The sequence below is a fragment of the Camelus dromedarius genome, chromosome 23 (genome assembly GCF_036321535.1).
Source record: "Camelus dromedarius isolate mCamDro1 chromosome 23, mCamDro1.pat, whole genome shotgun sequence".
Lineage (NCBI taxonomy): Eukaryota > Metazoa > Chordata > Mammalia > Artiodactyla > Camelidae > Camelus > Camelus dromedarius.
Window position 1 is genome coordinate 26,979,563 of NC_087458.1, and position 27,465 is coordinate 27,007,027.

General features: G+C 41.6%; 2 protein-coding genes across 5 annotated transcripts in view; one reads left to right on the top strand and one right to left on the bottom strand.

Moving 5' to 3' along the window:
• DHX9 (DExH-box helicase 9) overlaps positions 1–15,437 on the top strand; it is a 52,564-nt gene extending 37,127 nt beyond the window's left edge. For 2 of the 3 annotated variants that reach the window (XM_031435617.2, XM_031435620.2), the window contains 14 exons: positions 292–448; positions 2,442–2,542; positions 3,827–4,040; positions 4,227–4,321; positions 4,618–4,691; positions 5,737–5,889; positions 7,837–7,997; positions 8,796–8,907; positions 9,475–9,636; positions 9,751–9,878; positions 10,882–11,111; positions 11,274–11,389; positions 12,428–12,628; positions 14,770–15,437. In XM_031435617.2, coding sequence (XP_031291477.2) covers positions 292–448; positions 2,442–2,542; positions 3,827–4,040; positions 4,227–4,321; positions 4,618–4,691; positions 5,737–5,889; positions 7,837–7,997; positions 8,796–8,907; positions 9,475–9,636; positions 9,751–9,878; positions 10,882–11,111; positions 11,274–11,389; positions 12,428–12,628; positions 14,770–15,127 — 2,262 coding nt within the window. In that variant the 3' untranslated portion in view covers positions 15,128–15,437. Of the gene's footprint in view, positions 1–291; positions 449–2,441; positions 2,543–3,826; positions 4,041–4,226; positions 4,322–4,617; positions 4,692–5,736; positions 5,890–7,836; positions 7,998–8,795; positions 8,908–9,474; positions 9,637–9,750; positions 9,879–10,881; positions 11,112–11,273; positions 11,390–12,427; positions 12,629–14,769 lie in introns of those variants that run through there. The other variant, XM_031435618.2, reaches the window with a different exon arrangement.
• A 9,009-nt stretch (positions 15,438–24,446) lies between these two features.
• SHCBP1L (SHC binding and spindle associated 1 like) overlaps positions 24,447–27,465 on the bottom strand; it is a 31,632-nt gene continuing 28,613 nt past the window's right edge. Inside the window, exon 10 of one of the 2 annotated variants that reach the window (XM_031435621.2) lies at positions 24,447–24,761. In XM_031435621.2, the coding sequence (XP_031291481.2) occupies positions 24,510–24,761 (252 nt within the window). In that variant the 3' untranslated portion in view covers positions 24,447–24,509. The remainder of the gene's footprint in view (positions 24,762–27,465) is intronic. The other variant, XR_004131495.2, reaches the window with a different exon arrangement.

Genomic DNA, 27,465 nt, shown 5'->3' on the forward strand with positions numbered 1-27,465 from the left:
ATTTCGCTGAAATTTTTGAGGTGAATTCTGTGCTCTCATTAATGTTTTTTTTTCTCTTCCCTTCTCGTACCCGAATAATACTCGTTTCTAATCCTCACAACTACTAGGCTACAACTGTTTTGAAAAACAGTTATGCATCCCATGGTAATTTTTTATTTTACTTCTGTAAGCCGCTTAAGAAAGTGAATTCACTGATGTCTTGTGGCTGTATAACACGAGATCTTTTAGCTTTATCTTACAGCGAGGACTTTTTAGTGCATCAATTTTTCCATTTGTGTTTGTGTTTTACAGACTGACTTCCTTTTGGTAGTGTTGCGTGATGTGGTTCAGGCTTACCCTGAAGTTCGCATTATTCTCATGTCTGCTACTATTGATACCAGCATGTTCTGTGAATATTTCTTCAATTGCCCCATCATTGAAGTCTATGGGAGGACTTACCCAGTTCAAGGTAAATTTTTTTTTGATCCTAGAAATTGGAGTAACAGCTTAAAGGATATTTAAAATACCATCCAAATTACAGTATCAGGTGCATCGTCGCATTCTTGGGGTTTCAGTCAAGCAGTAGTGAGTGTCACTCACTATTTGAGTTTGCATATCAAGTAAATTTCTTGCCCTTTACTTATAGCTAAACTTAACTTTTAAGATTTTATACAGTCAAATAGAAATTAATATGGCCTGATGGTGTTCATGGGAAATACTGTTTACAAGTTTAAGCACCTAAGGTCAAATTAACAAGAGAATTTTTCCTAGAGCCAGAGCAGGCAGATTTGAAATGATATGAAAGTGTTTCAAGGTCAAGTATGTTTGATTGTTCAAAAGCTGCTTTATTTAGAAGATTTTATCCTCACCATTTTCCAGATAGTCATCTAGAAACTTGGTTTAAAAAATGAGTTATGGCACAGTCTAATTGAGGGCATGAAAATAAGCTAAAATATTCTCAGTGTAGGTATGAAATTACAAATGGCTATCAGGGTGCCAGCTTTTGAAATTCAAAAGTATGGGTAGCTCTGAAATGAAAGTGTATTTATATCTCACAGGAGTCCAGGTTAGCAATCCTAAAACTGCTTTGTGTGTATACTAGGATTGAAAAAATAAGTAAATACAAGGCAGATGGTGGGAGCCATGTTTGCTGCTGGTGTGAGGTTACAGGTAAGTAAGGGAAGCTCGAGTGAGTCATGGTACTGGATCACAGTTGGAGACATCAGTAAGGACTCATGTTCAGACACAAGTGGGCGGCTACATGGATCAGTATGCATGGACACATCTCCTAGGTCTGTCTGCTGCAGGCTTAGAAGCAGTGGCATCCCAATAGCAGGGATCGTGCCCAACACCCAGCTCTTGTTTCCAGTACCAATCTCCACTTGAAGGAACCAGGTGTCCTTGAGGAGATGGCTGATTCTGAGGCTGAGGCAGGGAATATGCAAGGTGAGCCTAGAACGTCTTGTAGTGCCAGAAAGTCAGGAGGTGCTTAAAAAACATGGTACAGGGGAAAAAGAGAACATAGGAGTACAACCGGAAAGCAGTGTCAGTGGCCAAAAATGGAATAGTTTGAACAAAAAAATAAAAAACATAGTATTTGATTATAACCCACAGTATAAAATAAATACACATGAATTTATACAATAGTTGAATAAATAAGTGGGTAACAAAGCTCTCATGTGGAAGTATTTCAAAAAAATTATGTAGATACTCTCACCTCAAAAAGTGGCGCTCATTAACTCCGTATGTTTTGAGTATACTGTGGTTAATGACTTGCTTCCAAAGAGTGGAGTGTGGAAAGGGGGGCATGAGTGACTGCAGTGGAGTAACTTGGCAAACACTAGTAAAGGTGGTAAAGTTTTAACATCATCCGTGGTGAGTCATGTTGATAGTATGTACCTTTGAAACAGTGCGATGAGAATGGTAATTTGGGGCTCTTGAGGCATAGAGGGAAAGCGTTGAGATTGAGGCACTTCTGGAACACTTTGAAGAACCTCAGGAGCATACCTGGTCAGCAGATGTTCCAACTTTGCATTGAGATCTTTCTTTAGAGTAATAACTGGAAGGAGCCCATTTTATGTGTGTATCCTGACAGAGGAAGGAGGGGCTGGGGTGTGTTACTGATTGTGTTGGTGTCGGTTTCTTTCCGTGTGTAACTCCCACACCTTGCGCACAGTGTGCGTTCCATGAATGCTTGGTTGAATATTGTCCGTAGAGGATACCCCGACTGGCTTTGTAGGCACACGTGTGAGAGATGCCCTCACCCTTCTTCAAGGTCCAAGAGAGGGGACAGTGAGTTTGATTAGGAAAAGAGGTTACTGGCACTGGAATTTCTTGGCAGTTGTGAGGAGTCACATTGAAGGATGTGAAGGCAATTTTGAATTATGAATTAGAAAGTGAGTTTTAAAGACTGTTCCATTCTGCAAGTTGATGGTACCTACCTGACTGGCTTGTCCTTTCAGAATATTTTTTGGAAGACTGTATTCAGATGACCCACTTTGTTCCTCCACCAAAGGACAAGAAGAAGAAGGACAAGGAGGACGATGGTGGTGAGGATGATGACGTACGTCATTTCATGAGGAGTTTTCTTTATGGGCAAGTTATTGCAGAGAACGATTTTAGTAAAAGCATGCGATGAGTTAGCATCACAAAGAACTTATAAAAACTGTTTGTCTTTGAATTAATTGGTGTATTTCACCCCAAAGAATTTCACATTCAGTAACAAGTTCTTTTCATACCGTGAGTCCATGAGTTAAATCATCTCTGGCATAAAGATTTTTTTAAAAAGAGGGAAGAATAAGATGTTTAATAACTGTTTTATAAGGCTTTGCTGCTCAGAGTGTTTTCCATGAGACATAGCACCTGGAAAACTGGCAGGAAGGCAGAATCCTGTGCCCCACTCCAGGTTTACTAAATCAGAATTCACATCTTTAACAACCTCTCTAGGTGAGCCTTCTATGCACAGTAAAGTCTGAGCAGCAGCAGCTGTAGCCCAGGTTAGAGAGACCATATGGAGAGGGCGTTACAGTTGCGAGCAGCGAGGGGGTTCCTAAGGAGAAATGGGGCGGGGGATGACACTTCATATTTGTAGTGCTCGAGAGCTGGACCAATGATAATATAAAAGTGCATCTTGGATCTGGAAATGTGAACAGAATGAGTACTGTAAGATAGCCAGCAATGCAGAACATGATAAAAACATGACCTGGGGTAGGATGTTTTTAGTTAGAAGATTTGAAGATGTAAATGAATAGCAATTTAGAAAGTTTATCAGAGGAAAAAGATGAGTTGTAAAACCTTTCTCATTGCTGAAGGCTTGGTTTATCATTGGTTCTAAGGTAGTTTTTGGAAAATACAGACCACATTATTTCAGAAATAGATGAAGGTGATCAGATACCCTACCTGCAGGACACCGATGTAAGAATTAAAGGACTTCATATTTGGTGTGAGTCGAGCCTGGGAATTACACAGGGAGGCATTGTGTATATATAGAGTAATTACGTGATAATTGATACAGAGGATCATAGGAGCAGTTCCTTAACTAAGGAACGAAGCATTTATAGTCATAAGAGAGGAATACACTATATAGAATGAGCCGTTAGAAGTTTCAGAGCTAAGAGTTTGCTTGAATTTTAGTGATGTCTTGTGAGAAATACTGGTCAGTGGAGAAATTCAGTATGTCAACGTGCAGTGATTTTAAGTTTTTAAAAATTAAATTTCTTCTATATGCCAATGTGACTAATCAGCTGAAGGATATTAGGTGTCATTTGAACATTGAGAACAAATCTAGGAGACTTAACTCCTACCTGTAGTAATTGAGACAATCCAAAATATGTCTGTTTTTTTACAGGCAAATTGCAACTTGATCTGTGACGAGGAATACGGCCCAGAAACAAAGATGAGCATGGCTCAGCTGAATGAAAAGGAAACTCCTTTTGAACTCATCGAGGCTCTGCTTAAGTACATTGAGACCCTTAATGTTCCTGGAGCTGTGTTGGTTTTTCTGCCTGGCTGGAATTTGATTTATACTATGCAAAAGCATTTAGAAATGAATTCACATTTTGGTATGAGTCTTTTTTGAGTTCTCAACTATTTGAGAGTGAAAAATGCATATTTTTGCTAGTGCCCTAGCCAATACGTGAAAACAAAATTTAGTTTTTTGTCAGTTTTTGATTAAAAATATGCGTAACATAGCACAGTTTTAAACTAAGCTCCTATTTTTAGACCTTAACCTTTCCATGTTGTTATAGGAAGCCATAGGTATCAGATTCTGCCTCTGCATTCTCAGATCCCTCGAGAGGAGCAGCGTAAAGTATTTGACCCAGTACCCAGTGGAGTAACCAAGGTAAGTAGTCAGCGTTACAGCTGTGGGGTTGGAAGTGGTGTGGATATTAACCAAATGCTACAGGCCTTCTAAAAGCTATCCAAAAAAATTGTAATCCATCTAAATTGAGGAAGAGAAAAGAAATCCTTTTTTCCTCAGCTTGATAGGGTTTTCAATTATCCAGTCAATGAGTGAGTGATTTTTTTTAAGACTTCTGTAATTCTCTTCTCATTTGTTACGTAAGCAGATCAGTCCTTTTAAGTACATAATAGGAAGATATTTTTTGAAGTGTAATTTTTCTTAATGTTTCTTCATAGGTTATTTTGTCCACAAACATTGCTGAGACGAGCATTACTATAAACGATGTTGTTTATGTCATTGACTCCTGCAAGTAAGTCCCCAAGGAACCCATTCGCCTAGAATAAATCTTTAGAGTGTTCCACATAGTGTCAGTTAACAGAAACAAGAACACCTTACTTTTAAAGCTTGTGTTCTTGCACTGTCACGGTTACTGGGCTTCATCTGTGTGTACCAGGCAATTAATGTTTCTTCCTGGTGTTGATCATCATGTCGGTATCGTGATGGCAAGTGCCAAAGCTTAACACCGCCTGTGGCCGCTCCCCGCTGCTGTCTGCTAGGGCCGCGCTCATTCCCCAGTGGGCTTTTCCGCTGACCGCGGCCATGCAGTAGTGGGAGCAGGTGCTGTTTGGTGTATGAAGATGTCCAATATTTAGCTCGTGACAGTCGTCCTACTGGTAGGACACTCATTTAAGAATTAAAAGACTTCAGGCCCTTTTTCGCTCCCTCCTGCACTGTGTCTGTGGAGTGTGCACCTACTTTTACTTTAACCTGAGCACCCAATTCCCACACCTCTTGCCTTGCCTTTCTCTTGCCTTACATTCTATGCAGTATGCATCTCTCTAAATAAATCTACCTTTACTCAAAAAAAAAAAAAAAATTAAAAGACTTCATATTTGGTATGAGATGAGCCTGGGAAATACACAGGGAGTCATTCTGTAGAGATAAAGTAATTACATGGTAATTGATACACAGAGGATATATCATTATCACTTACTTACATGTACGTGCCAGATTCTGTTTAAATACTATACATTCATTAATTCACTTAATGTTTATAAATAAAAATGCTATGAGGTAGGTAATATTATAACCATTTTCAGATGAGGAATATCAGGCACAGAAGGATTAGCCAGGTGGCCAAGATCATTCAGCTGGTGAGCGGCACACGCCTGTCCCGTGGCCTCGGTGGCTGGCCACTGGGAGGGTGCTGCCTCAGGTCCTCACTGCTGCTGTTCGCAGACAGGTCGTCAGTAGGCGCTGACTGTCTGGAAAGCACCTACCACTTAGTGGAAATGTGGTGGTTATGTGTTCATAGTACATACGGGTTTCAGGATTAACCACTCTTTCCTGTTTAGGCAAAAAGTGAAGCTGTTCACCGCTCACAACAACATGACCAACTACGCCACAGTGTGGGCATCCAAAACCAACCTGGAGCAGCGCAAGGGGCGTGCTGGCCGCGTGCGGCCGGGGTTCTGCTTCCACCTCTGCAGCCGAGCTCGTTTTGAGAGGTAAGACCAGTTCTTGAATAAAGAGTGAAGGTTTTTTTTTCTTAGCCCTTCACACACACACCCCTTCCCACGCCTCTCTGCCTTGCCATGAACTTAATGAACTCACTACATAAGTGCCTCTAGTTAAGTTCATTAGAGGAAACTTAGCTTAGATAGCAAGCTTGTGGTGAGAATGAAAATCAGAAATTATCAGTGGTGGCACATTTGATACCAGGTTACTATTTATTAAAACCTTTTGAAAGCAGGGTATAGAAACGTTATTCTGGCACTATGTAGCTTTATCACTTGGAGATTGCTGGTATTTATGGAATGGTTAAGCTTCTGAAGAATACTTTTGTATTTGTAGAATTCCCACACACCCATACTGACTCACACTGTTAGCACATCACCTCTCTTGTACGATCCTCCTCGTGTGCCTGAGAAACGGGGTATTATTTGGAAAAGGGAACCAAAGCTTAAGGAGCATAGCTGACTTCTTCAGGACTGAAACCCAGGTCTGTTAACACCTTGTCCATTTCATTTATACCACAGAGCCTTTTGGGGAATGTTAGTGGATGGGACCAATTGGTTACAATAATTCTTCTCTGTGAATTACAGATGTTAAGATAATGTATTTAGTTGTATGTTCCTGGAAATCCACGTGGTGTATGTTAGCTCTAACTAGTTGATACTAGAGGTAGAATTAGGAGTTTTGCGTACATGTATGTGTGTTTACCACAGTGAAGAACTGAGGGACAGACTAATTTAGGTGGCCAGATGCATATGACACACTGGAGAAAAATCAAAGAAGCTTTGATTTGCTTTTACGTTGGTAGCATATGGCTCCCTCGTAACTGTAAATGTAGGTTTATTGGAGCATCAGAGGTTAACCCAGGAGACTGGCTGCAACATTTGGGAGATACTTAGTGCTTTTTAAAGGTTGGATTGTCCCTTGAACAGAAGAAACAAGTACTGTACCCTAACATCTTAAGAGGAAAACCACCTACTAGTATTAATCAGTAACAGCATGAATAGATTTATAAGGGGTTTTTGTTCTTTTCTCTGTAGGATGAGGAATGTTGTCTGCGTTTATGTAATCCTGGTTTAAGCTGATCTGAGTCTTGCCAGCAGTGTTAGAATTCACCTTTAAATGGTTCCCATGAATCTTCATTGTAAATAGTTTATGGAGAATAAGCCTGGATTAGAAATGTAGAGACCTGGGTTTTAATACTGTTTGTGCCTGATATGTTACAGAGCCTTAAACATTTGCACTTCTAAGCCTTTGTTTCCGCATTCTACAAAGTAAGATTAAGCTACCTAACTTTTCTGCATCTCTTTCCTTCATTAATAAAGGAAGATAATGTGATACCCAGCCCAAAGGATTTGTGTGAGAATTAGTGAGTCAATGATGTGAAATACTGAGAACAGTGCTTGGCACATGGTAACCTCTCAGTAAACGTTAGCTGTTACCATTGTTAATTTATATTAATAGTTGTTGTTATTAAAGTTTTAAAGGGTTAGATAATCTGTAAGATCCTTTCCAGTGGTACTAAATTTATATGGACCAGGAAGGGCGGGAGGAGGTTACAGGAAAAGGTTTGTGTTAGCCTGCGTTTCCCACAGAAGGTGTTGCTACCATTTTTAACCCTTGTTTGTCAGCAGACAGGACCTGAGGAAGCCATAGTAGAAGTAGTAACATTAGAGATTTGGGATAATTTTTCATCCTCCTTCACTTCTCGGCCAAAAATACCTTCAAGCTGTAAGTGTAAAGTCATAAGCCACTACTCAGCCAGTTAAGAGGGTCTTGTTCAGAGTCTCTGGTAAATGTAAAACGCTGTCTGGTAATTGTAAAAGGCTAAGGGAAGGGCAGCTCTAGATCCCTGAGTATCTCTCTGCAAAGATTTTATTAAACAAACTGTGTATATGTATATAAGAGAAGATGGTTATTTTATGCTAATTTTGTCTTAGACTCGAAACCCACATGACACCAGAGATGTTCCGAACGCCGCTGCATGAAATTGCTTTGAGCATAAAACTGCTGCGTCTGGGAGGCATCGGCCAGTTCCTGGCCAAGGCGATTGAGCCTCCGCCTCTGGATGCCGTGATTGAAGCAGAGCACACGCTTAGAGGTACCTGCGAACACGTGCCTACCCAACACATGCCAATTCAGTCCTTGTCTTGTCCTGGTAATTAACACTTAGCTGTGAACTGAGAAGGGGATGCCGTCCACAGGGCTGTGACAATGTGGCTTCCAGTGTTGCTTCATGTGCTTGGTATAGTCAGGATGTAAAATTAGCAACACGAGGTAAGGGATAGTGTGAGTCTTATTTAGGGGACAGAGATGGAGAAAAGGCGGTGTCTTCTCTGATCCAGGGTTCAGTGATCAGAACATGAATTACTCATGAGACCCACAGTGTTCTGTGCACTTCTCTTAGAACTTGTGTTTCTGTTTGTTGCAGAGCGAGCGGCAGCACGGCACCGTAGGGGGTCGGCAGGGCACGGGGGCGCAGGGGGTCTGAGCCTGAACTTCGAATCTCCCTGTGCTCATCTGCTATGTGAACTTCAGGCTTTTATTCTCCAGATTTCATTTCTTTCTAAGACTTGCCAGGGGCGCTGTCGGACTTGGCGCAGCATGTGGCTGCTTACGCTGCTGCTGCAGTTACTGCAGCTGTTACAGACTTCTCGTGGACTGCGCTCAGCTCGACAGCCTGCAGGGCCTCATTCTAGTGACTTCTTCGTATCTGGTGCTCTAGAATGTGGCTTTGCTCTGTTTTTAAGTGAAGAGAGTTGTTGGCTATGGGCATGGTGCTGGCAGTTGGCTTGACAAATGATGAAAACTTAAGTGCAATAAGGAAGTACTCCATCTTTGCCCAGGTTGCAGGGGTGTTCGTTGCTGTTTAAACTCACAAAGAAATATCTCCCCACAGAGCTTGATGCATTAGATGCCAATGATGAATTGACTCCTCTGGGACGGATCCTGGCTAAACTCCCCATTGAGCCTCGTCTTGGCAAAATGATGATAATGGGGTGCATTTTCTAGTAAGTGCTTTGTTTTATTGCTGATAGTTAAATGGGAGAACAATTTCAGAATCTCACCCCCTCCCAGTAACAACAGTATGGGCTCGGATAGAAGAATATACTAACTATCCTTCAGTGCAGAAGTGACATAGTTTAGTTACTGAGGGAAGCACGAAATATGAACAGTGTTCCAGTAGATGGATACCTGGGCCCAACTTGTTGTGGGGAAGAATACAGATTTCTCAAAAGAGAAATTCAATTCCTCAATTAAGTAGTCGTCCTTGAGAAAGAAATACCATTAGGAAAACAGGTGTATTTTATCAGAAAGTTTTAAAGATTAGGGAGAATAGAAAAGGAAAAGCATAACATTTGGTCACAGTTTGTGGTAAATATGCGTCCATCAACATCAGAGCCCATTGTTTTTTCCCTTTTTGCTTCTGGAGGGAAGAGCTGTGAGTTTCTTTGTTAAGCCAGTCTCAGTGCTGATACAGCAGTACCATAGCCAATACTGACTGACCCACGGTGAGCAGTACTGCCTGAGTTGCTGGGACAAGAACGATCTAGACTGAATTTTCCTGTTTGTTCTAGTGTGGGAGATGCTGTTTGTACCATCTCTGCAGCCACCTGCTTCCCAGAGCCTTTCATCAGTGAAGGAAAGCGACTGGGTTATATCCATCGAAATTTTGCTGGAAACAGATTCTCTGATCACGTGGCCCTTTTATCAGTATTCCAAGCTTGGGATGATGCTAGGTACGGCCTTGAAAGAGTGGAGTTACAAGATGTGGGGGAACTGTCTCTGGTTCGTGGTCTGTGCCTGGTTCTCTGGGCTCTGTGCGTGACTCTTACCTTGCCTGTTTGCTTTAGAATGGGGGGAGAAGAGGCCGAGATACGTTTTTGTGAGCACAAAAGACTCAATATGGCTACACTCAGAATGACCTGGGAGGCCAAAGTTCAGCTCAAAGAGATTCTGATTAACTCTGGATTTCCAGAAGGTAAGATTCTCGCATTCTCCACACCTGTCTGAAGTAGCCTCTGTATAATACATGCGCGTTGATAGTGCAGTACATTGTAGCTTTGGACTCCAGGCCCTGTGCTTTTTTTATGTTCCTGGCTGTTTCTTAGTTCTTTGAACTATAATGACAATCAGTTTTTCACATTAGTTCAGTTTCCTAAAAAGGATGCAAAAGATTATGCTGTTCACATTGTACTGCAGTGCACGGGTGATTAGTAGGTGGTCTGAGAATTGTGCTGCTTTGATGGGGAGGGTTTTTAAATCTCTGTTTTGTGAAGAAGGTAGTTGGGCCAGATCTAAATAACTAAACACGGTAGTTCTCTTCTATTGTAAACTGACTAAATTTGTAATTTTTTAATCAAAGGAAAAAGGAACGTTTTTATATGATAGACTCTTTACAGCCCCTGAGATGCAGGTATCATTGCCCCATTTTGTAGATGAGGAAACTGACACAGGAGGTTAAACTACTTGCCCGGACTCACTCAGTTAGGCAGTACAAGACTAGGACTCAGGTTTTCTAGCACAGTATTTCCACACTCGCAGTAGCTACCATCGTACTTTCCAAATGCTGTGGTGCGCGTGAAGCACCGACGGTGAGAGCGGCAGCCTTCTCCCAGCGGGTCCCTCCTGAGTCGTCACGCCGTCTTCTGTAGGAGGAGTAGCTGTTCAAGAACAGCAGGTGGAACACGTTGTGGTCATACGTCTAGTTCTGTTTTTTAAGTAATAACTCCAAGCTTATATTATGTTGAGTTTGTAAGAGAATACAGACATTTTAATTTCCTTATTATTTGAAGACTGAGCAGAATTTTTCCTTGCACTTAATCTGAGTGCAGGGGTTCTCAGGAGAGGAAGTTAGGCAGGTGTTTGAAAGAAGAGGGTTGGGAGAGGAGTCAGTTCCTCCAATTCTTGTAAATGGTTTGCATGCAATGTGAGGATCAGCCAGATACCTGATTTTTTTTTTTTTTAAATCCCACTCTTAACAGATTGTTTACTGACACAAGTGTTTACCAACACTGGACCGGACAACAATCTGGATGTTGTTATCTCTCTCCTGGCCTTTGGTGTGTACCCCAATGTGTGCTACCATAAGGAGAAGAGAAAGATTCTCACGACCGAAGGGCGCAACGCACTCATCCACAAGTCATCTGTCAATTGTCCTTTCAGCAGCCAGGACATGAAGTACCCGTCTCCCTTCTTTGTATTTGGTGAAAAGGTAAGGAAAGTTTACATTGAAACTCCAGATTCTCTGTACTTACTAATGTGCAGTGGGAACATGAGTTTTAATTTTCAAAGCGTAGCACATTATCATTATATGGTAGTTGATTGACAGTTGGAATGTCGACTATATCCTCTTGCCTCTTTCTCCATTCTTCAGATTCGAACCCGGGCCATCTCTGCTAAAGGCATGACCTTAGTCAGCCCCTTGCAGCTGCTTCTCTTTGCCTCCAAGAAAGTGCAGTCTGATGGACAGATTGTGCTTGTAGATGACTGGTATGGATTTTCAGATATGCACTCAACTGAATTTAGAATTGAAATGCAGTGGAATTCAGCTGCTAATCTAACTTAATTTATGAAACAAACATGGCAAAATTTGATGGCACAAATGAGGAAACGAGGTGCTTTGTAACAGTCTTAGTAGTGTATCTTAGGAGTACAGTTCATACTTGGTGGTGAAGTCGTAAGTCGACTGTACCAGTAGAAGCAAAAGCATTAGGCGTTGGAGCCACATCCACTACCATGATTTTTTTTAATATATTTGTGTGTTTGTGTGCCTTAGAATGTTCTGTATGTTTTGGGGTTTAGAAAGCTTGTTTTGTTTTATTTTTTCCATTTTTATATAATTCCTTATAATAAAATTTTTTATTTTTCTTTAATTGGAGTAGAGTCAGTTTACAATGTTGTGTTAATTTCTGACTTACAGCACAGTGTTTCAGTTACACATGTATTTATATATTCCTTTTCATAGTCTTTTTCATTGTAGGTTGTTCCAAGGTGTTGAATATAGTTCCCTGTGCTACACAGCACAGTAGGACCTTGTTGGTTACCTATTTAGGGATTAGAATCTAACTGGAACTTAGGTGCCTCTTTCGTGCACTTGAGATTGCTGAGAGACGAGTGGTGAGTGTGTAGTAAGCACTTGGCAAAAACTGAATAGAATTTAATGAATAGGTATTAGGCTCAGTCATTTCATGAAAACTTTCAGAACTCCAACAATCCAAGTGTCTTACTTCATTCATTCTTTTACTGGAGGCTGAGGGGTCTGTGTTGCTAAGAGTGTTCTGCTTGTGATAGACTTCATGGTTCACAGCTCCTGCCAGTAGCTAGCGGTGAATTGTAAGAAGTGAGTGTAGATTCTTGTTGTTCTGCATACTGTGTTTGCCTGAGTCTGGGGCCACTGCAGTAGTTGATACTTGGAGGTTGATACATGGAAAGAAGCTGAATTTATCCCATCACTTGCCATGTATGAAGCTGAGGTAATAGTCCTTTCTGTGTGTACCACCTGTTATTTTTAATGTTTTCCTTTGTTAGGATCAAACTGCAGATGTCTCATGAGTCTGCCGCCTGTGTCACTGCCCTCCGGGCCGCCGTGGAGGCTCTGGTTGTGGAAGTAACCAAGCAGCCTGATATCATCAGCCAGCTGGACCCTGTGAACGAACGCATGCTGAACACAATCCGCCAGATCTCCCGGCCCTCGGCTGCTGGCATCAACCTCATGATTGGCAACACACGGTGAGCAGCGTGGTGACTTCTGTTTGAACTGAGTGGAGGGCAGTGATCTCACACTCGCCCAAAATCCCCAGTTAGTTACTCGAAGCCTTGTCATTTAAGTTAAAATTCTAGACAAATGCTGAAAGAACGTGAAGTTTAGTTGTGGTTAACACGCTCAGAGAAAAGGGTTTTGCGTTTGTGTTAATGATCTGTTACAGCCGTTCACACAGAGACAGAAGGCTACAGCCGGAAACGTATGCAGAGTCCGAGGTGGGTCACGTGCCAGGAAGGTCACAGCCCAGGCAGCCCTCTTCCCACAGGACTGCTTTGTCTTCTCTGAAGGAAAAATTACGAGGGGTTAACTTGCTCCTTCAGATGAAAAGCATCAGGGTTTATCTTCAGGAAATACAAGAATGTGGGTATCTTAAACCAAAGAAGTGTGAAATTTCTCTTAATTCTTAAGATGTTTTATTTGCTTTAGTTTTTTTCACCTTTAAAGTTTTTCTCTGCCCACTGCTATTTGGAAATACTCGATACCTGCAGAAAAGGCAGGACAGTAGTGCAGTGAGCACCCATGTAGTCTCTTAACTTAGGTTCACTGACTGTCAGCATTTTGTGACGCTTGCTGTCATACATGTATTACACCCACACGTACTTCTTTTGCCTGATCATCTGTGATTAAGATGCAGACATCATGACATTCTACATCAGTATGCTTCATGTATCTTTTAAGAACATAGCTGTAATACCAGATCACACCCCAAACATGTTTTGTCACAGTAAAATTAATATGCAAACATTAAATTTTTTTCTAGTCATTCAAAACTATTTTTTAATCTCTCCATCAAGGATCACTTACTGCATTTGATTATAAACTGTTACAGTCTTAATGTATAGAACCATGTGGCTTATGGATTCTGACTTCCCATTTTGGCCATAACTGAGTTAAATTAACTACTCTTTAAAATGAATCAAACACATAGTACTTAGGGTATGCCACACTGCTGAGTGCTTTTCTCATGTTAACTCATTTTAATATTTAATGTGCCTGAAATGTAGTCAGAGCATTATCCTCTTTAGTATAAGTAAGAAAAGTAGGCAGAAAAGTTGAGACCGAAGGTCATACAGCTAGCGAATGATAGACCTGGGTTCAAACTCAGACAGCATGGCTCCCATTTATTATTGTGGTCCTCTCAGCAGGTCAGGTGTGTAGAAGAACTGTTGAGAAGGAGAAACTTCAGACATAAAGATGGAAGATAAGTGGCCTAGGCAGGAGCAGATGCGGTGCTCAGGTGTTCAGGAGAGACTTTTGTTAGGACGGGTGGTAATCAGGGAGGCTTCACATACAATCTGCTGTGTGAGGGACAAAAGGCCAGAAACGAGAAAGGATGGGGTAAATACAGAAAAGAGGTTAGGATGTGTGAGTCTAACGGTGGCCTTAATTGCACTAGGGAGAATTGAAATGAGAAGTAGACAGACTAGACAGATTCGGTAGGAGTTTGTGATGGATTAAAATGGGGAGAGCAGTGCAGTGAGGGAAGGGGGCAGGTCCTGCCGTGTTTCTGACTCGGGCAGCAGCTGCACTGGTAGTGCTGGCCTCTAAGAAAAGCTGCACGGAAGACTAGGCACTTTGGGGTCTGGTGGGTTGTAATTTTGGTGAGACATCTTGATTTCCTGCAATTCATTACTCATTTTCTTTGTTTGCCTTATGGAACAGATTTAGGTGTAAACAGATTGACCCTAAGGCAGTTTTCAGAAACATGCTTCAGAGTTAATGCAGGAAAACGTTTTGTGGTAAAGGGCAAGTAATCTGTTGTCAGCCCTGGGAGCCTCTGTCTAACACACGTTGCTTTCTGAGAGTGCCGTGTAGTTGAGGTGAGTGAGAGAGAACTGACTTCAAGCTGTAAGGACATATGGCCGAAATTTAAGATCTTTGAGAACAAACCAGAAAGAAACTTTAGAAGCACATGGTTATACTTACGTCTCTTCTTCTGTCTTTTTTGGATTTAGCAAATTTATTTTGTTTTAGTTTGTATTTGTGCATTTGGCTTCATTCCCTTTATGCGTTAAATTTTCAAATATGACTGAATGTTTGTATTGTGTGACTAGCTGAGGAGTGTTAAGGATATTGTGCTGAAGTGGTGGTTTTGTGCTGTTCCCAGGTATGGAGATGGTCCGCGTCCCCCCAAGATGGCTCGCTACGACAACGGGAGTGGATATAGGAGGGGAGGCCCCAGCTATGGCGGCGGGGGCTACAGAGGTGGGGGGGGCTATGGTGGCGGCGGCTACGGTGGCGGCGGCTACGGTGGCGGCTCCAGCTCCTACCGGGGAGGCTACGGTGGGGGGGGTGGCTACCGAGGGGGCTCCCGAGGTGGCTACAGAGGTGCATCAGGAGGAGACTACAGAGGGCCCACCGGAGGAGGCTACAGAGGGCCCGGGGGCTTCCAGCGAGGCGGGGGCAGAGGGGGCTGTGGGGGTGGCTACTTGGGACAAGGGAGAGGAGGAGGATGTGGCTACTAAAGCTTGGGTATGGCAGCGCCTGTGCACAGACCGCGGGGGGAGAAAGCATGCTACTTGTTTTCCCAGGTTTACTTGCTGCCGACAAATAAACCCATTTCCCACCCATTCTGTGGTTCATTGTAGTTTAAGGAAACAAAGCACATAGATGTATTGGTGGTTTTGTTTATATTATGTAAAATAGAATAATCTATTATAAAAATACCACAGTTTGTATTTTTTCTTTAAGGAGTAAAGATTTGCCCTTAAAATTAACTTGATATTTTCTTGGCTTTAGTTTAAATACAATAGAAAATAAAAGTATTACATTGAATACCGGCTACGAAGTTAATTGTTCATCATGCACATTAGAATAATTTTACAACCCCAGTTACGTCTGTTTAAACATCAGAGGAAACACTGTACTGTTTCACAGATACACCGACTGATGTCGTTGCGTGTGGTTAGAGTAAACAGCCCTGGAAGGGAATTGTCGCTCTTGCAGTGAATCCTGGCCGGTACACAGTTCACGTGGACCTCTGTACCTGAGTAAAACTTCTGACCGAGGGCTGGACATACTTACTTTTTCCCAAGCGTTGTCTTTGAAAAATCTGAGACCAAGGTCAGCATTCTCTTTTCTAGTTAGTTTAAAAATTAAAATTAATATAAAATTTTATAAAAATTAATAAAAATTTTAGAATTAAGAATTGTGTAAAAATTAATTTAAAGTTAATATAAAAGTTTAATTAGAATTAAGAAGTAATCCACATAACTCTTGAGTGAAGATTGATTATATTTAGCCAAAGAACTAAAGTAAGTGGAGCCGCACCGATGTGTGAAGTTCAGGTAGGTATCTGACAGCTCTGTCCACATTAACGTGTATTTCAAAGGACATTTCTAAGCTAGTTTATTTTAGTGGAGAAGTTTATATGCTTATAACACTTCACAGTTTGCAGTGAGTTTTCACATAGTTCCCATTTCAGAAACAGCACAGCACAGTGGAGATTACCGAGGCTGTGGATTAGACAGCGGAGCTCAGATCTTAACGCTGCCCTCTGACACGAGTGGTCTTCGGCAAGCTGGATTTTGTCTTTGTGTCCTTTTCAAAATCCTCTTGTTCTACGTATGTTCTTTAGATCACCTTCAACAGTTACTAATGATAAGCTCACTAGTCCAGTTTATTTACAGACTCTGGAATCTGTATCTCCAGCTGAGATTTTCCGAGCATCAGACCTACATAAACTGCTAACTAGACATGTATTTCTGTCCAGAAATAAGTACTTTCCAAACTGAAACAAAAAACTCCCTAACTCACCCTGTGTCCTATACTGTCTCCTATTCAGCAAAATGTTTTAGTCGCAGGAGTTGTAGCTACATAAATATCGCCATACCTAGTCAATTCTGCTTGGGAAACACCTTCCAGTTGTAACTTATAAGCCAGCTGCCTCTGCCCTCCTCGGGCTGTCCATTAACTTGCACGTGCAGTGATGCAGCGACCTCAGGTCAGCACCACGCCCCTCCCGGCTCACACCGTGCTTCCTGTTGTCTTCAGGGTGAAGGCTAAACTCTGCACTAAGTTCCACTCAGCAGCCATACGGAGCATCCCGCCGCGTCAGTGGCTGGCTTCTGTCCTTTGCACATGTGAACACTTACATAAAAGGTATAAATTCAGTGATGCCTCACTTGACGCTTACATATTCCTCCAACTTCTTCAACTAGAAATGAGAAGTCAAAGATGGCCAAGATGTCAAATTTACATTCTCTGAAGTTTGAAAGAACCACTCAGGTAGTCATAGTTACAATCTTTTAGAATTCAGCTGAAAACGTAAGGGAATTGGCTATGGTGATTTCTAGAACTATCCTCTAGAGCTCCCTCTGTGTCCTGCCCCACAAATCCCAGCTACCGTCCTCAGACCCCAGTGCCTGTCTCCAGCTCAGTGACACTGCTGTGCAGCCTCTCCTGTCATGATCTAGCGCCTCCACACCGAAAGGGTGATCATACGCTCACCCAGCTTCTTCCCTTCCTTGGGGGTCACAGCTCTACATTGCCTGTTCAGTGTCTGAAAGCAGTTGACTCATGTAAATGTATACACACATAAACATACAGTTTGCGTATATATTGTTTTTAAAATAGAATTTGGTTTTCTAGTTGTTTATATGGGGGAGGAAATCAAGTACCAGTTACTGTCGTAAGTGCAGGTCAACTTAAAGTCACTTCTAATTGTCAAAGACTCCATTATGACACCTAGAAGTCATCTGTGCGATGGGTTTCCTCTCATTCTCAACCACAGTCTGCCTAGAACAAAGAATATTTGGTTTGTGATGCTGCAGCAGGTGTGAGATGATTGGAAAGTTCTTCCAAAACAAGAGAGCTGATTACACCACCCCCCCCAGTCGGGAGATGAAATAAAAGGGGCTGGACACAGTAGGAGGAGAGAATTTGGGAAGAAGGAACGTGGGGAAATGTCAAGTTGCTGCTCACCACCCTTCTCATTACACATCGGGGTTTGAAAGCACAGTGAGGGGTGGTCTGCCTTTCTAGAAATTCAGGCAGGGGGGAATGGACCTGGTTTTGCACATGTTCTGTGACTGGCAGCTTACATAACTGGCGTCTTCACTTTGCACTAGTAAACAGGAAGGTTGTGGTGACAGCCCAACAGCTTGCTTTAGGGCAGAGAGAGGTGTGGAAGAGAATGGTACATTTCCTTTGGGCTCAGAAATGCTCAAAGGTTAGTAACTGAGGGGGTAATCTAATGTGCCAGTTGCAGGAAGCCACGCTGCCGAGCTGCCTGCTGCAGTGTGATGGGCTCTCCCACACTGTGAAGCTGCACATAAAGCTGCACATCACCTGTGCCAAGGGAATAAATCAGGAGACTGAACGGCTGTGTCAGCTTGGGGTCAGCATAGACGACTTCTAGAAAGAGGATCAGCGACCGTGCCAAGCACATACTGGAACACTAATCTCCCTCCCTCCGGATCTAGAAGGGAATAGGGGTGGGAGGAGAGTAAAGAACCAGAAATGCAATTTTTGATTGGACTGGGACCGATTTATGAATTTGGCTTTTGACTAGAAAAAGGTTCCTGCATCCCACTGGGTTTACTACCTGAAAGATTTAGATTTGAATTGGCCCAAAGACAGGAAAGTTATTAAAAGAGTATTTGTGCACTTTTGACATTTGTAGACTGTCCTTTTACATGTGATTTTTTTTAAGGTTTCTCAATCATGGGGAAATGTACAAGACACCTCAGAGAGATTACAGGTTTGGTTCCAGATCACCACAATAGAGCAAATAGCAGAATAAAGTGAGTCACATAAATGTTTTGGTTTCCCAGTGCATATGAAAGTTACTAAAAAAAAATTACATAACTTAGTTTAAAAGTACTGTACTGCTAAAAAATGCTAACCTCGGAGCCATCAGCGAGTCTATCTTTTTGCTGGTGGAGAGTCTCGCCTCGACGCTGATGGCGGCTGACTGATCAGGGTGGGGCTTGAAGGCTGGGGTGACAGTGGCAATTTCTTAAAACAAGACAACAGTGAAGTCTGGTGCATTGGTTGACTCTTCGTTTCACAGACGATTTCTCTGCAGTGTGCAGTGCTATTTGATAGCATTTTACCCACATAGGACTTCTTTCAAATGGAGCCAATCCCTCTCAATCTTCACTAATTAATTAATTAAAAACTCTGCTTTATCAACTAAGTTTGCTATATTCTCAACACTTTGTCACTTCAACAATCTTTGCAGCATCTTCAACAACCAAGAGTAGAGTCCATCTCAAGACGACACTTTCCTTGCTTGTTCATAAACAGCAACTCCTAATCCATTCAAGCTTTATCGTGAAACTGCAGCAATTCAGTCACACCTTCAGACTCCACTTCGAGTTCCAATTCCCTTGCTATTTCCACCAAATCTGCAGCCACTTTGTCACTGAAGTCTTGAACCCCTCAAAGTTATCCATGAGGGTTGGAATCAACTTCTTCCAAACTCCTGTTAATGTTGCTGTTTTGACCTCTTCCCATGAATCACGAACGTTCTTAATGGCATCTAGAATGGTGAATCCTTTCCAGAAGGGTATCAGTGTACTTTGCCCAGACCCTTCATAGGAACAGCTACCTATAAGAAGACTTCAAAGTTGAAATTACTCCTTGACCCATAGCCTGGAGAATGGATATTGTGTTAGCAGGCATGAAAACATTTCATCTTTCTCCGCATCTCCATCAGAGCTCTTGGGTGCCCAGGTGCATTATCAGTGAGCAGTAATATTTTGAAAGGAATCTTCTTCTGAGCAGTAGGTCTCAACAGTGCACTCAAAACATTCAGTAAACCATGTTGTCAACAGATGTGCTGTCATCCAGGCTTTGTGAGCACAGGCAGAGTAGATTTCGTGTAATTCTTAAGGGCCCCAGGGCTTTTGGAATGGTAGATGAGCACTGCCTTCAGCTTCAAGTCAGCAGCTGCATTAACCCCTCATAAGACAGTAAGCCAATCCTTTGAAGCCAGGCATTGACTCCTGCTCTGTAGCTGTGAAAGTCTTAGGTGGCATCTTCCATTGTAAGGCTGTTCTGTCTATCTTGAAACCCTTGTTCAGTGGAGCCACCCTCAGTAACTGTCTGGGTACCTTGCTGCAGCCTCCGTGTCAGCAGTCGGTGCTTCTCCGTGCGCTTTGATGTTATGGAGACAGCTACTTTCCCCAAACCTCAGGAGCCAACCTCTGCTAGCTTCAAACTTTTCTTCAGCTTCCTCACTTCTCTCAACCTTCATTGAGTTGAAGAGAGTTAGGGCTTTACTCTGGATTAAGTTTTAGTTTGACAAAATGTGGCTGGTTTGATCTATCAAGACCACTAAAACTTCCTCCACATCAGCAATAAGGCGGTTCTTCTTTCTTATTCATGTGTTTACTGAAATAGCACTTCTGATTGCCTTCAGAACTTTAACTTTGCATTCACAACTTGGCTAACTAGAGAGACAGGGGACTGGAGTAGCCAGGACACACACATGAGTCCGCTGTCTGTTATGGGCACAATATGCAGTGCTCCAGAACGATTATAATACGAACATCAGAGATCACTGGTCACAGATCACCATAACAAATATACTGATAATGAAAATTTGAAATATTTCAAGGATTACCAAAATGTGACACAGAGACATGAAGTTATTAGCAAATGTTGTTGAAAAAATGGTGCCGACAGACTTGCTTGATGCAGGTTTGCCCCAAACCTTCAAATTGAATAAAACAAATCTGTGAAACACGTTAAAGCAAAGTGCAATAGGAGGTCTGCCTGTACTACTGAGTCTGTCAGAGTTACTGATGGAGGTCCCCTGAATTTACCAGACTGAGTGGTAATTTAGCTTTTAAGAAAAGCATCTACTTCCTAGGAACTAACTAGAAACTGTCCCATCTTCACCCAGATTGTGGTTTCCTGAGACATGAGAAGTGCTAAAACTGAGACAGTAGTCGGCAAACTGGGGCGAGTTGGTGGCTCTAGGATTAACCTTAATGGGAGATCTTTCAGGAACTTCCAAACTTTGAAACTGTGTATTTCTTTCAAATCTAGAAGTAAATTTAAGATAAAGGAAATAAAGGAATTGGCTACAAATCTAATATTTAATGTTTCTCAACTGGTAAACCTATATAATATTTTCATGTTAACCTGTGAAATATGTACTTGGTGGTTATTTTTAATACTTTAGTAATTACTCATTTAAATAACTGAAATTTTTAGCTCTTTTCAAAATAACAGGAAGCAAAATAGGGTTAGGTTAACCTGCTGATCTAAATAAAACCTAAGTGTTTTGGCAGGAATAGTTGTCCTGAGCATTTCCCTGTTAACCTAGTATTCTAATACCACCTGCCAGTGGCTTCAGAATTTTATCAGGAAATAAAACAAATGTTTATCTTATGCAACTGCAAAATCTGAAAAATATCAAACTACAAAAAAATGGTATGTTTAGTATTAAAATATTAATGATATAAAGTTGCCTGAGTTTTCTACAGAACAAATCAGTATTCTGTAGAAAGAGCAACAAACACATTTTGTTAAAAGACAGCTGTTTTAGGCCTCGATTGAATAATAATGAGGACTGTGTGAAAAAGAAACTTAAACACTATCTAGTTCAGTTGTGTTGAGCTTTTGGGGGCTAAGAGGCTCCTTTGAGAACATGGTGACAGTTGTGGACTCTCCAGCAAGAGGCGTGCACACAAAGATCTTACTTAAGATTTCAGGTAGTTCGCACTCTTGGAACCTGTCTATTTACCTCGGCCTAAGAACACCTGATTTGGTTCAGTCACTGAAAATACAGGATTTTTTCATTTTTTGCTTTAATACTTTGGAAAAATTAAGACTCTTGTCCTCAAATGTATTGCTTTCTGGTGATAACTGTTAAATATATAAGACAACGTGCATCTTGAGCGTCTCACGAAGAACGGTGACTGGCTCCTATGGTATTAGCAACTTGTCTGTGCCCGTGCTGCTGGGGAGCGCCTCCCAGCCCTTTGGCTTGTAGCCACCTGCCGCTTCCGTTGCGTCCACCTTCCAGACCGACAAGAGGCTCTAGCACTGCGGTCCCCATTCTGTTCTTCAGTTGGGGCTTTGCCACAGCTGCTCCTGGCCCTGCACTGGAGCAGAGGAAGTCTCCACTCCTCCTGCAAGTACCTTATGTAAAACCAAAAAGGGGTTCTCCTTCATCCCTTTTGGTTCCACACCAAGATCATTCTTCTCATCTTGATTTATCCAGTCTTCACCTCGAGAATCCTAACATTTCCATCCCCAGCAACCGTGATGAAATGTTGTTCAAAGTTCTGGAATGTAAATCTCATTTCAGTCTTTTGCATAAGCATTGACCCACTGGTAGCATTCTTTTAAAACTTAACAGTTACTACTCGCAATGCACAGTACAGGGTGGGGCATAATGGTTACTGAGACCCCACTGTCTGTACTCCAAAATGTACAATAAAGCAGGAAGCCAGGTCTGTGCACAAACAGGAAGGACAGCCGAAATAGGGAACCTCTCTTCTTTAGGTTCTAAATTAGAATCTCTTTTAAATGCATACAAGCTATACATTGGATAGTTCATCTTGATGGAAGAAACTTCTTAAATCCCACTTGAGGAGGAGAATTAGGATTTGCCTTCCCCTAACCTAGAAAATTGGTTTAGACAGGTGGCAAGCAGAATAATGGCCCCTCAAAGATGTGCACGTCCTAAGTTCCCAGGGCCTGTGAACACATCTTACATGGCAAGAGGGACTTTGCAGATGTAACTGAAGTTAAGGACCTTGAGATGGGGAAATTATCCCGGATTATCCAAGTGGGCTCAATCTGATCATGTGAGTCCTTAACTCGTTCACTGCCCACTGTGGATCGGGTGCCCCTGAGGAAACACAACTGTCACCCAAATTTGGGTGACGTGGAGATCAGTATGCTAAAAGTGGAAGGAGGGGGCACGAGAGTGGGTAGGAAGAAAAGACTGAAGAAGAGGCAGGAAAATTCCAAAGCAGGAAAGAGACTCAATCTCGTGTTGCTGGCTGTGGTGATGCAGGAAGGACGTAACCCAAATGCCATTAGTTACTAAAGGCTGGGAACAGCCCTCAGCTGACAACTATCAAGGAACTAGTTCTCAATCCTACAACTGCAAGGAACTCAATTCTGCCAGCAACCCAAATGAGCAAGGACACAAAATCCTCCCCTAGAGCATCCAAAAGAAATAAAGCCCTGTCAACACTGATTTTAGCCCAGTGTGCCCTATGTCAGACTACAACCTGCAGAGCTGTGTGATGATCAATGGTGTTTAAGCCTCTAAACTCGTGGTACTTTGTTATGAGGGAAAATGTATGGGTGGGAAGGTGAAGGAGGGAGAAAACTTAAACTTTATGAATGTTCTAATTTCTTAGAAGATCTTACAAATGCTTTGTGCATGATTTATGGATATGAGAATAGGGGAAAAAACCCTGTATTCTGAAGTGAGCTTGGGGAAAAGAGTAATTAGTTGGAAACCAATGGCAGCAGCAGAAAGGAGGCAGATGACCCAAGAGCTGAGAAGTCTGCTCATGTAAGGCTACGGTTTTCTGCTCACTCTCAAAAGACCCTATCTTCGTCCGTCACCTACCCTTCCTAAAGCCAAAAACAGGTAGAGGAAGAGGACTGGAAAGGAAAATCCCCTCTTACAGCTCATGGAACTCATTATGGAGAGACTGTTCTTGTTAAGCCTCCACAGACAATCCCTGTCTTACGTTACCTGGCTAACAAGACCTTGTGGTTTGGTTTGGTTTGGTTTGGTTTTGAAAGCTATTCAATGAAAACACTGAAGAACATCTACTATACTGTAATCCACTCAGCCTCCAGAGATTCTCCACAGCAACACAGGGTCACCTTTGCTGAGTTAACAAAGTAAAAGTCAAATTAAGGAAGGGAAGGTTAAGAGCTAAAGCCTGAGCGCTCATTTCCTTTTATATTCCAAAGTCAAAGTAAGTTCTGCTTTGTGAAAAAGACCAGTTGTGTCTTAGAAAATGAACACCCTATTTTAGAGGACACATGGCCGTCCATTTTAAAGATCGTATTTCCTGGCTTCATTTGCAGCTAGGTTGTAGCCACGTGGTTCAGTGCTAGCTGGAGGGAGGCATGAAAGTTGAAATAATGTGTGCAACTTTGTAAAGAGGCCCCTATCCCTTCTGCTTGGCTGGAATTTACAGGTAAAGGCTTGAACAACAGTTGCTGTCTCGGACCATGTGGTGATTGTGAAAGGAAACCATACAAACGGTAAAAACAAGATAGAAGAAACTTGGGTTTCTACCACTTAACACCCACCCACCCACAGTCCTGCGCTGAGAACCCACGTGAACACCCACTAGCTCTATACTGAGCACCTCCGGACTTCTTGAATGTGAGGGAGGAATACACTTCTCTGTTGTTTGCCTCTCTTATTTTGGATTTTCTTATTTCCTGTAGTTAAGCCTAATCCTGTATAACATAGTGCTAGCTTACCTTAGTCCTTATCTCATCTGCATAGATAAATGGAAATGACTCAGGAACTGGCTATAAATTTTTTTTTCTATTCTGTACATAGAACACCTAATGCTTCTTATTGGACTGAGAGTATGTAAAACAATATTTAACCACTTTTGCTTTTGGACTTAATTGGTGATGATGGTGCTACCATATGCTAAAAATATACTAAATACCACTGAATTATATAGTTTAAAAGGATGAATTTTATGGTGTGTGAATTGTATCTCGAAACTGTTATTTAGGAAAACATGTTAAAATGAATCATTCCGTGAAAGAGCATTAAATATTAACTTTTTTTAATTAAATAAGTTTTGAATTTAATTCAAAGTACCATTAATGTGGGATATGAGAATTATTTATTAAATGTCTGAAATATAAAGCTTTAACATAAATCCAGATGCTTTAACTTGTGACTATTCTGATATCCCCCTTTAAGTTTGCTTCTATTTTATTATTATTCATTTCCAGATTCAGATTTTGCATTACTTTGGAGATCGTATTATCATCTTTTTTATCTCCGGAAGCAGCCCCTTTGTTGAGGGCTTCTTCTGCTACAATAAAAAACTGTTCAGTTGGTTGAAGAATGCTTAGTCCATAGCCATTGTTGCTGTAAATATGATTATTAGTCATCTTCAACTTGGGTGCTGGAAGAACCTGTTAAATTATTTAAGGAAATTAGTTTTTCAATAATTTCTATAAAAACAACGTATGAACTAATGAACATGTCATAAACTCTAGAACTTATTCCTGAGTTTGCACATTTTCTTCTTTGTTTTTGTTGGTTTGTTTTTTTTTTTTCGGTTAGGGGGAGGTAATTAAGTTTATTTTTTTATTCTTAGAGGAGATACTGGGGATTGAACCCAGGACCTCCTGCATGCTAATAAGCATGTGCTCTACCAATTGAACTACCCTACACGTTTCTTTAAAACAACTGAATCTCAGTTTTAAACAAGTGTTATTTTTCTTCGCACTGGATTAATGTAATATTAACTGCAAATATGTGTATCAAGGAAATATTAAATAAAGTTTTCAATTTATTTTTATCAGTTATTGATAAAAATAACTGATTCTAGATGGGGATACAGCAATATCCCAAGAAGCTGACTTTTAATATAACATGAGAAATCTGAAAATAATTTCAGGTAACAAAAATGATGAAGATGAAAATAATTTCAGATAATGAGATGTAAACTAGAGTTCTAGGGGAAAACTTCCATTAACTATACAAGTATAGAGAGGGACTTAGAAAGGCAGAATTTATAGAAGTAGAAATGAATAGAAAGGCATTTCACTTATAAATTATTGCTATTAAAGTTTTAATTGGTTAGCTTGAATTATTTTACAAAGTTTAAAAGACAAAAAAGTTCTTAATATATTTATTATCCTCTTAATTTGCTTTACTTTGTGAAAGTGTTACAAATCCGCTCAATGAAAAATCTAAAACATATTTATAAGAGAACTTAACTACTTTTTCATATTCAAAATTATTTGCTCAAAGAATTTAAGTTGAAATTATTAAATTATGAGACTAAACTTGTTTCCTATTAACCATCATTTAAACTGCATTCTAATTATTTGTATTTCTCCAAATCAACAATAACATTTAGACTAAAATTTAAGACTAAAACTAATAGTATCTTTCTAATGATTATTTATATTTCTTACAACAATTCTATGTTAAAAAATATGAGATCACACGGCAGTGGCTGGAGCAGATGTGAGATGGTCATCCGTCCCCAGGAGGGCAGAGGGGGGCAACGAAAGAGCCAAGGGGGAGAAGCATCTCAAAGACATGTCCTTCTCCAGGCAAGATGGCAGAGTAGTAGGTCCACGAGCTCACTCCCTCTCACAAACACATCAAAACCACACTGGCTGCTGAACAACTGTCAGTAAAAAAGGCTGCAAACTACCAAAAAAGATCTTCTTCAATTGGAGACACAAAGAGGGAACCACAGAGGGACGGTAGGAGGGGTGCACCTGGGATATAACCGGGTCCCACACCTCCCGGTGGGTGACCCATAAGCTGGAGAATAGTAACACTGCAGAGGCTCAGGCGCAGGAGTGAGAGCTCGGAGCCCCACACCAGGCTCCCCAGCCTGGGGGCCTGCATCAGGAGGAGGATGCTCCAGAGCATTTGGCTTTGAAGGCTAGTGGGGCGCAATTGCGGGAACGCCTCAGGGCTAGAGGAAGCAGAGGCTTCACTCTTAAAGAGCGCACACAGAATCTTATTTGCTCCAAGACCAACAACCCAAGCAGTGATTTCATAGAAGCCTGGGCTGACCTGCCTGCTGGTCATGGAGGATCTCCTAGAGAGTGGAGGGCACCTTTGGCTTACCCAGGGGACATAAAAGCTGGTGGCAGACATTCAGGAAGTATTCAGCCTCGTGAACTTGCCTGGAGGCAGAAATCTCGCTTGGGTCATTAGCACCAAACCTGGCCCCTCTCAATAGCCTATAGGCTTAAGAATTGGAATGCCTCAGGCCAAAGAACTAACTGGGTGGGAACACAGCCCTAACCATCAGCAGACAGGCTGCCTAAGGACTTCCTGATCTTCTAGACATGCCCTTGAACACAACTCTGCCCACCAGAGGGCCCAGCTCCACCTACCTGTGAGTAGACAATGGCCCCGCCTGTGAGGAAACCTGCACAAGCCTCTAGCCCAGCTTCACCCACCAGGAGACAGACACCAGAAGCAAGAAGGACTCTACCCTGGGACCAGCTGGCTCCTGACCTTTGGGTCACAAGAGGGGAGTGCACTGCTGGGACACACAGGACATCACCTACAAAGGGCCACTTCTCTAAGGTTGAAAAACTTAAACTATCACATATATATATATATATAGAGAGAGAGAGAGAGAGAGAGAGAGGGCGAGAGAGGGAGAGAGAGAGAGAGAGAGAGGGAGAGAGAGAGGGAGGAAGAGAGAGAGAGAGAGACATCTATACCAAAACCTCATGGTAACTGCGAACCAAAATCTATAACAAATATACATACAAAAAAGAAAGAGGAATCCAACAATAGTGCTAAAGATCGTTACCAAATCACAAAAGAAGAGAACAAAAAAAGGAAGGGGGAAAATACCTACAAAAACAAATCCAAAACAATTAAGAAAATTAGAATAAGAACATACATATCAATAATTACCCTTAAAGGTAAATGGATTAAATGCTCCAATCAAAAGACAGACTGGCTCAATGGATACAAAAACAAGACCTGTACCTATGCTGTCTACAAGAGACCCATTTCAGAGCTAGAGACACATACAGGCTAAAAGTGAGGGGATAGAAAAAAATATTCCATGCAAATGGAAACCAAAAGAAAGCTGGAGTCCCAGTACTTGTATCAGACAAAATAGACTTT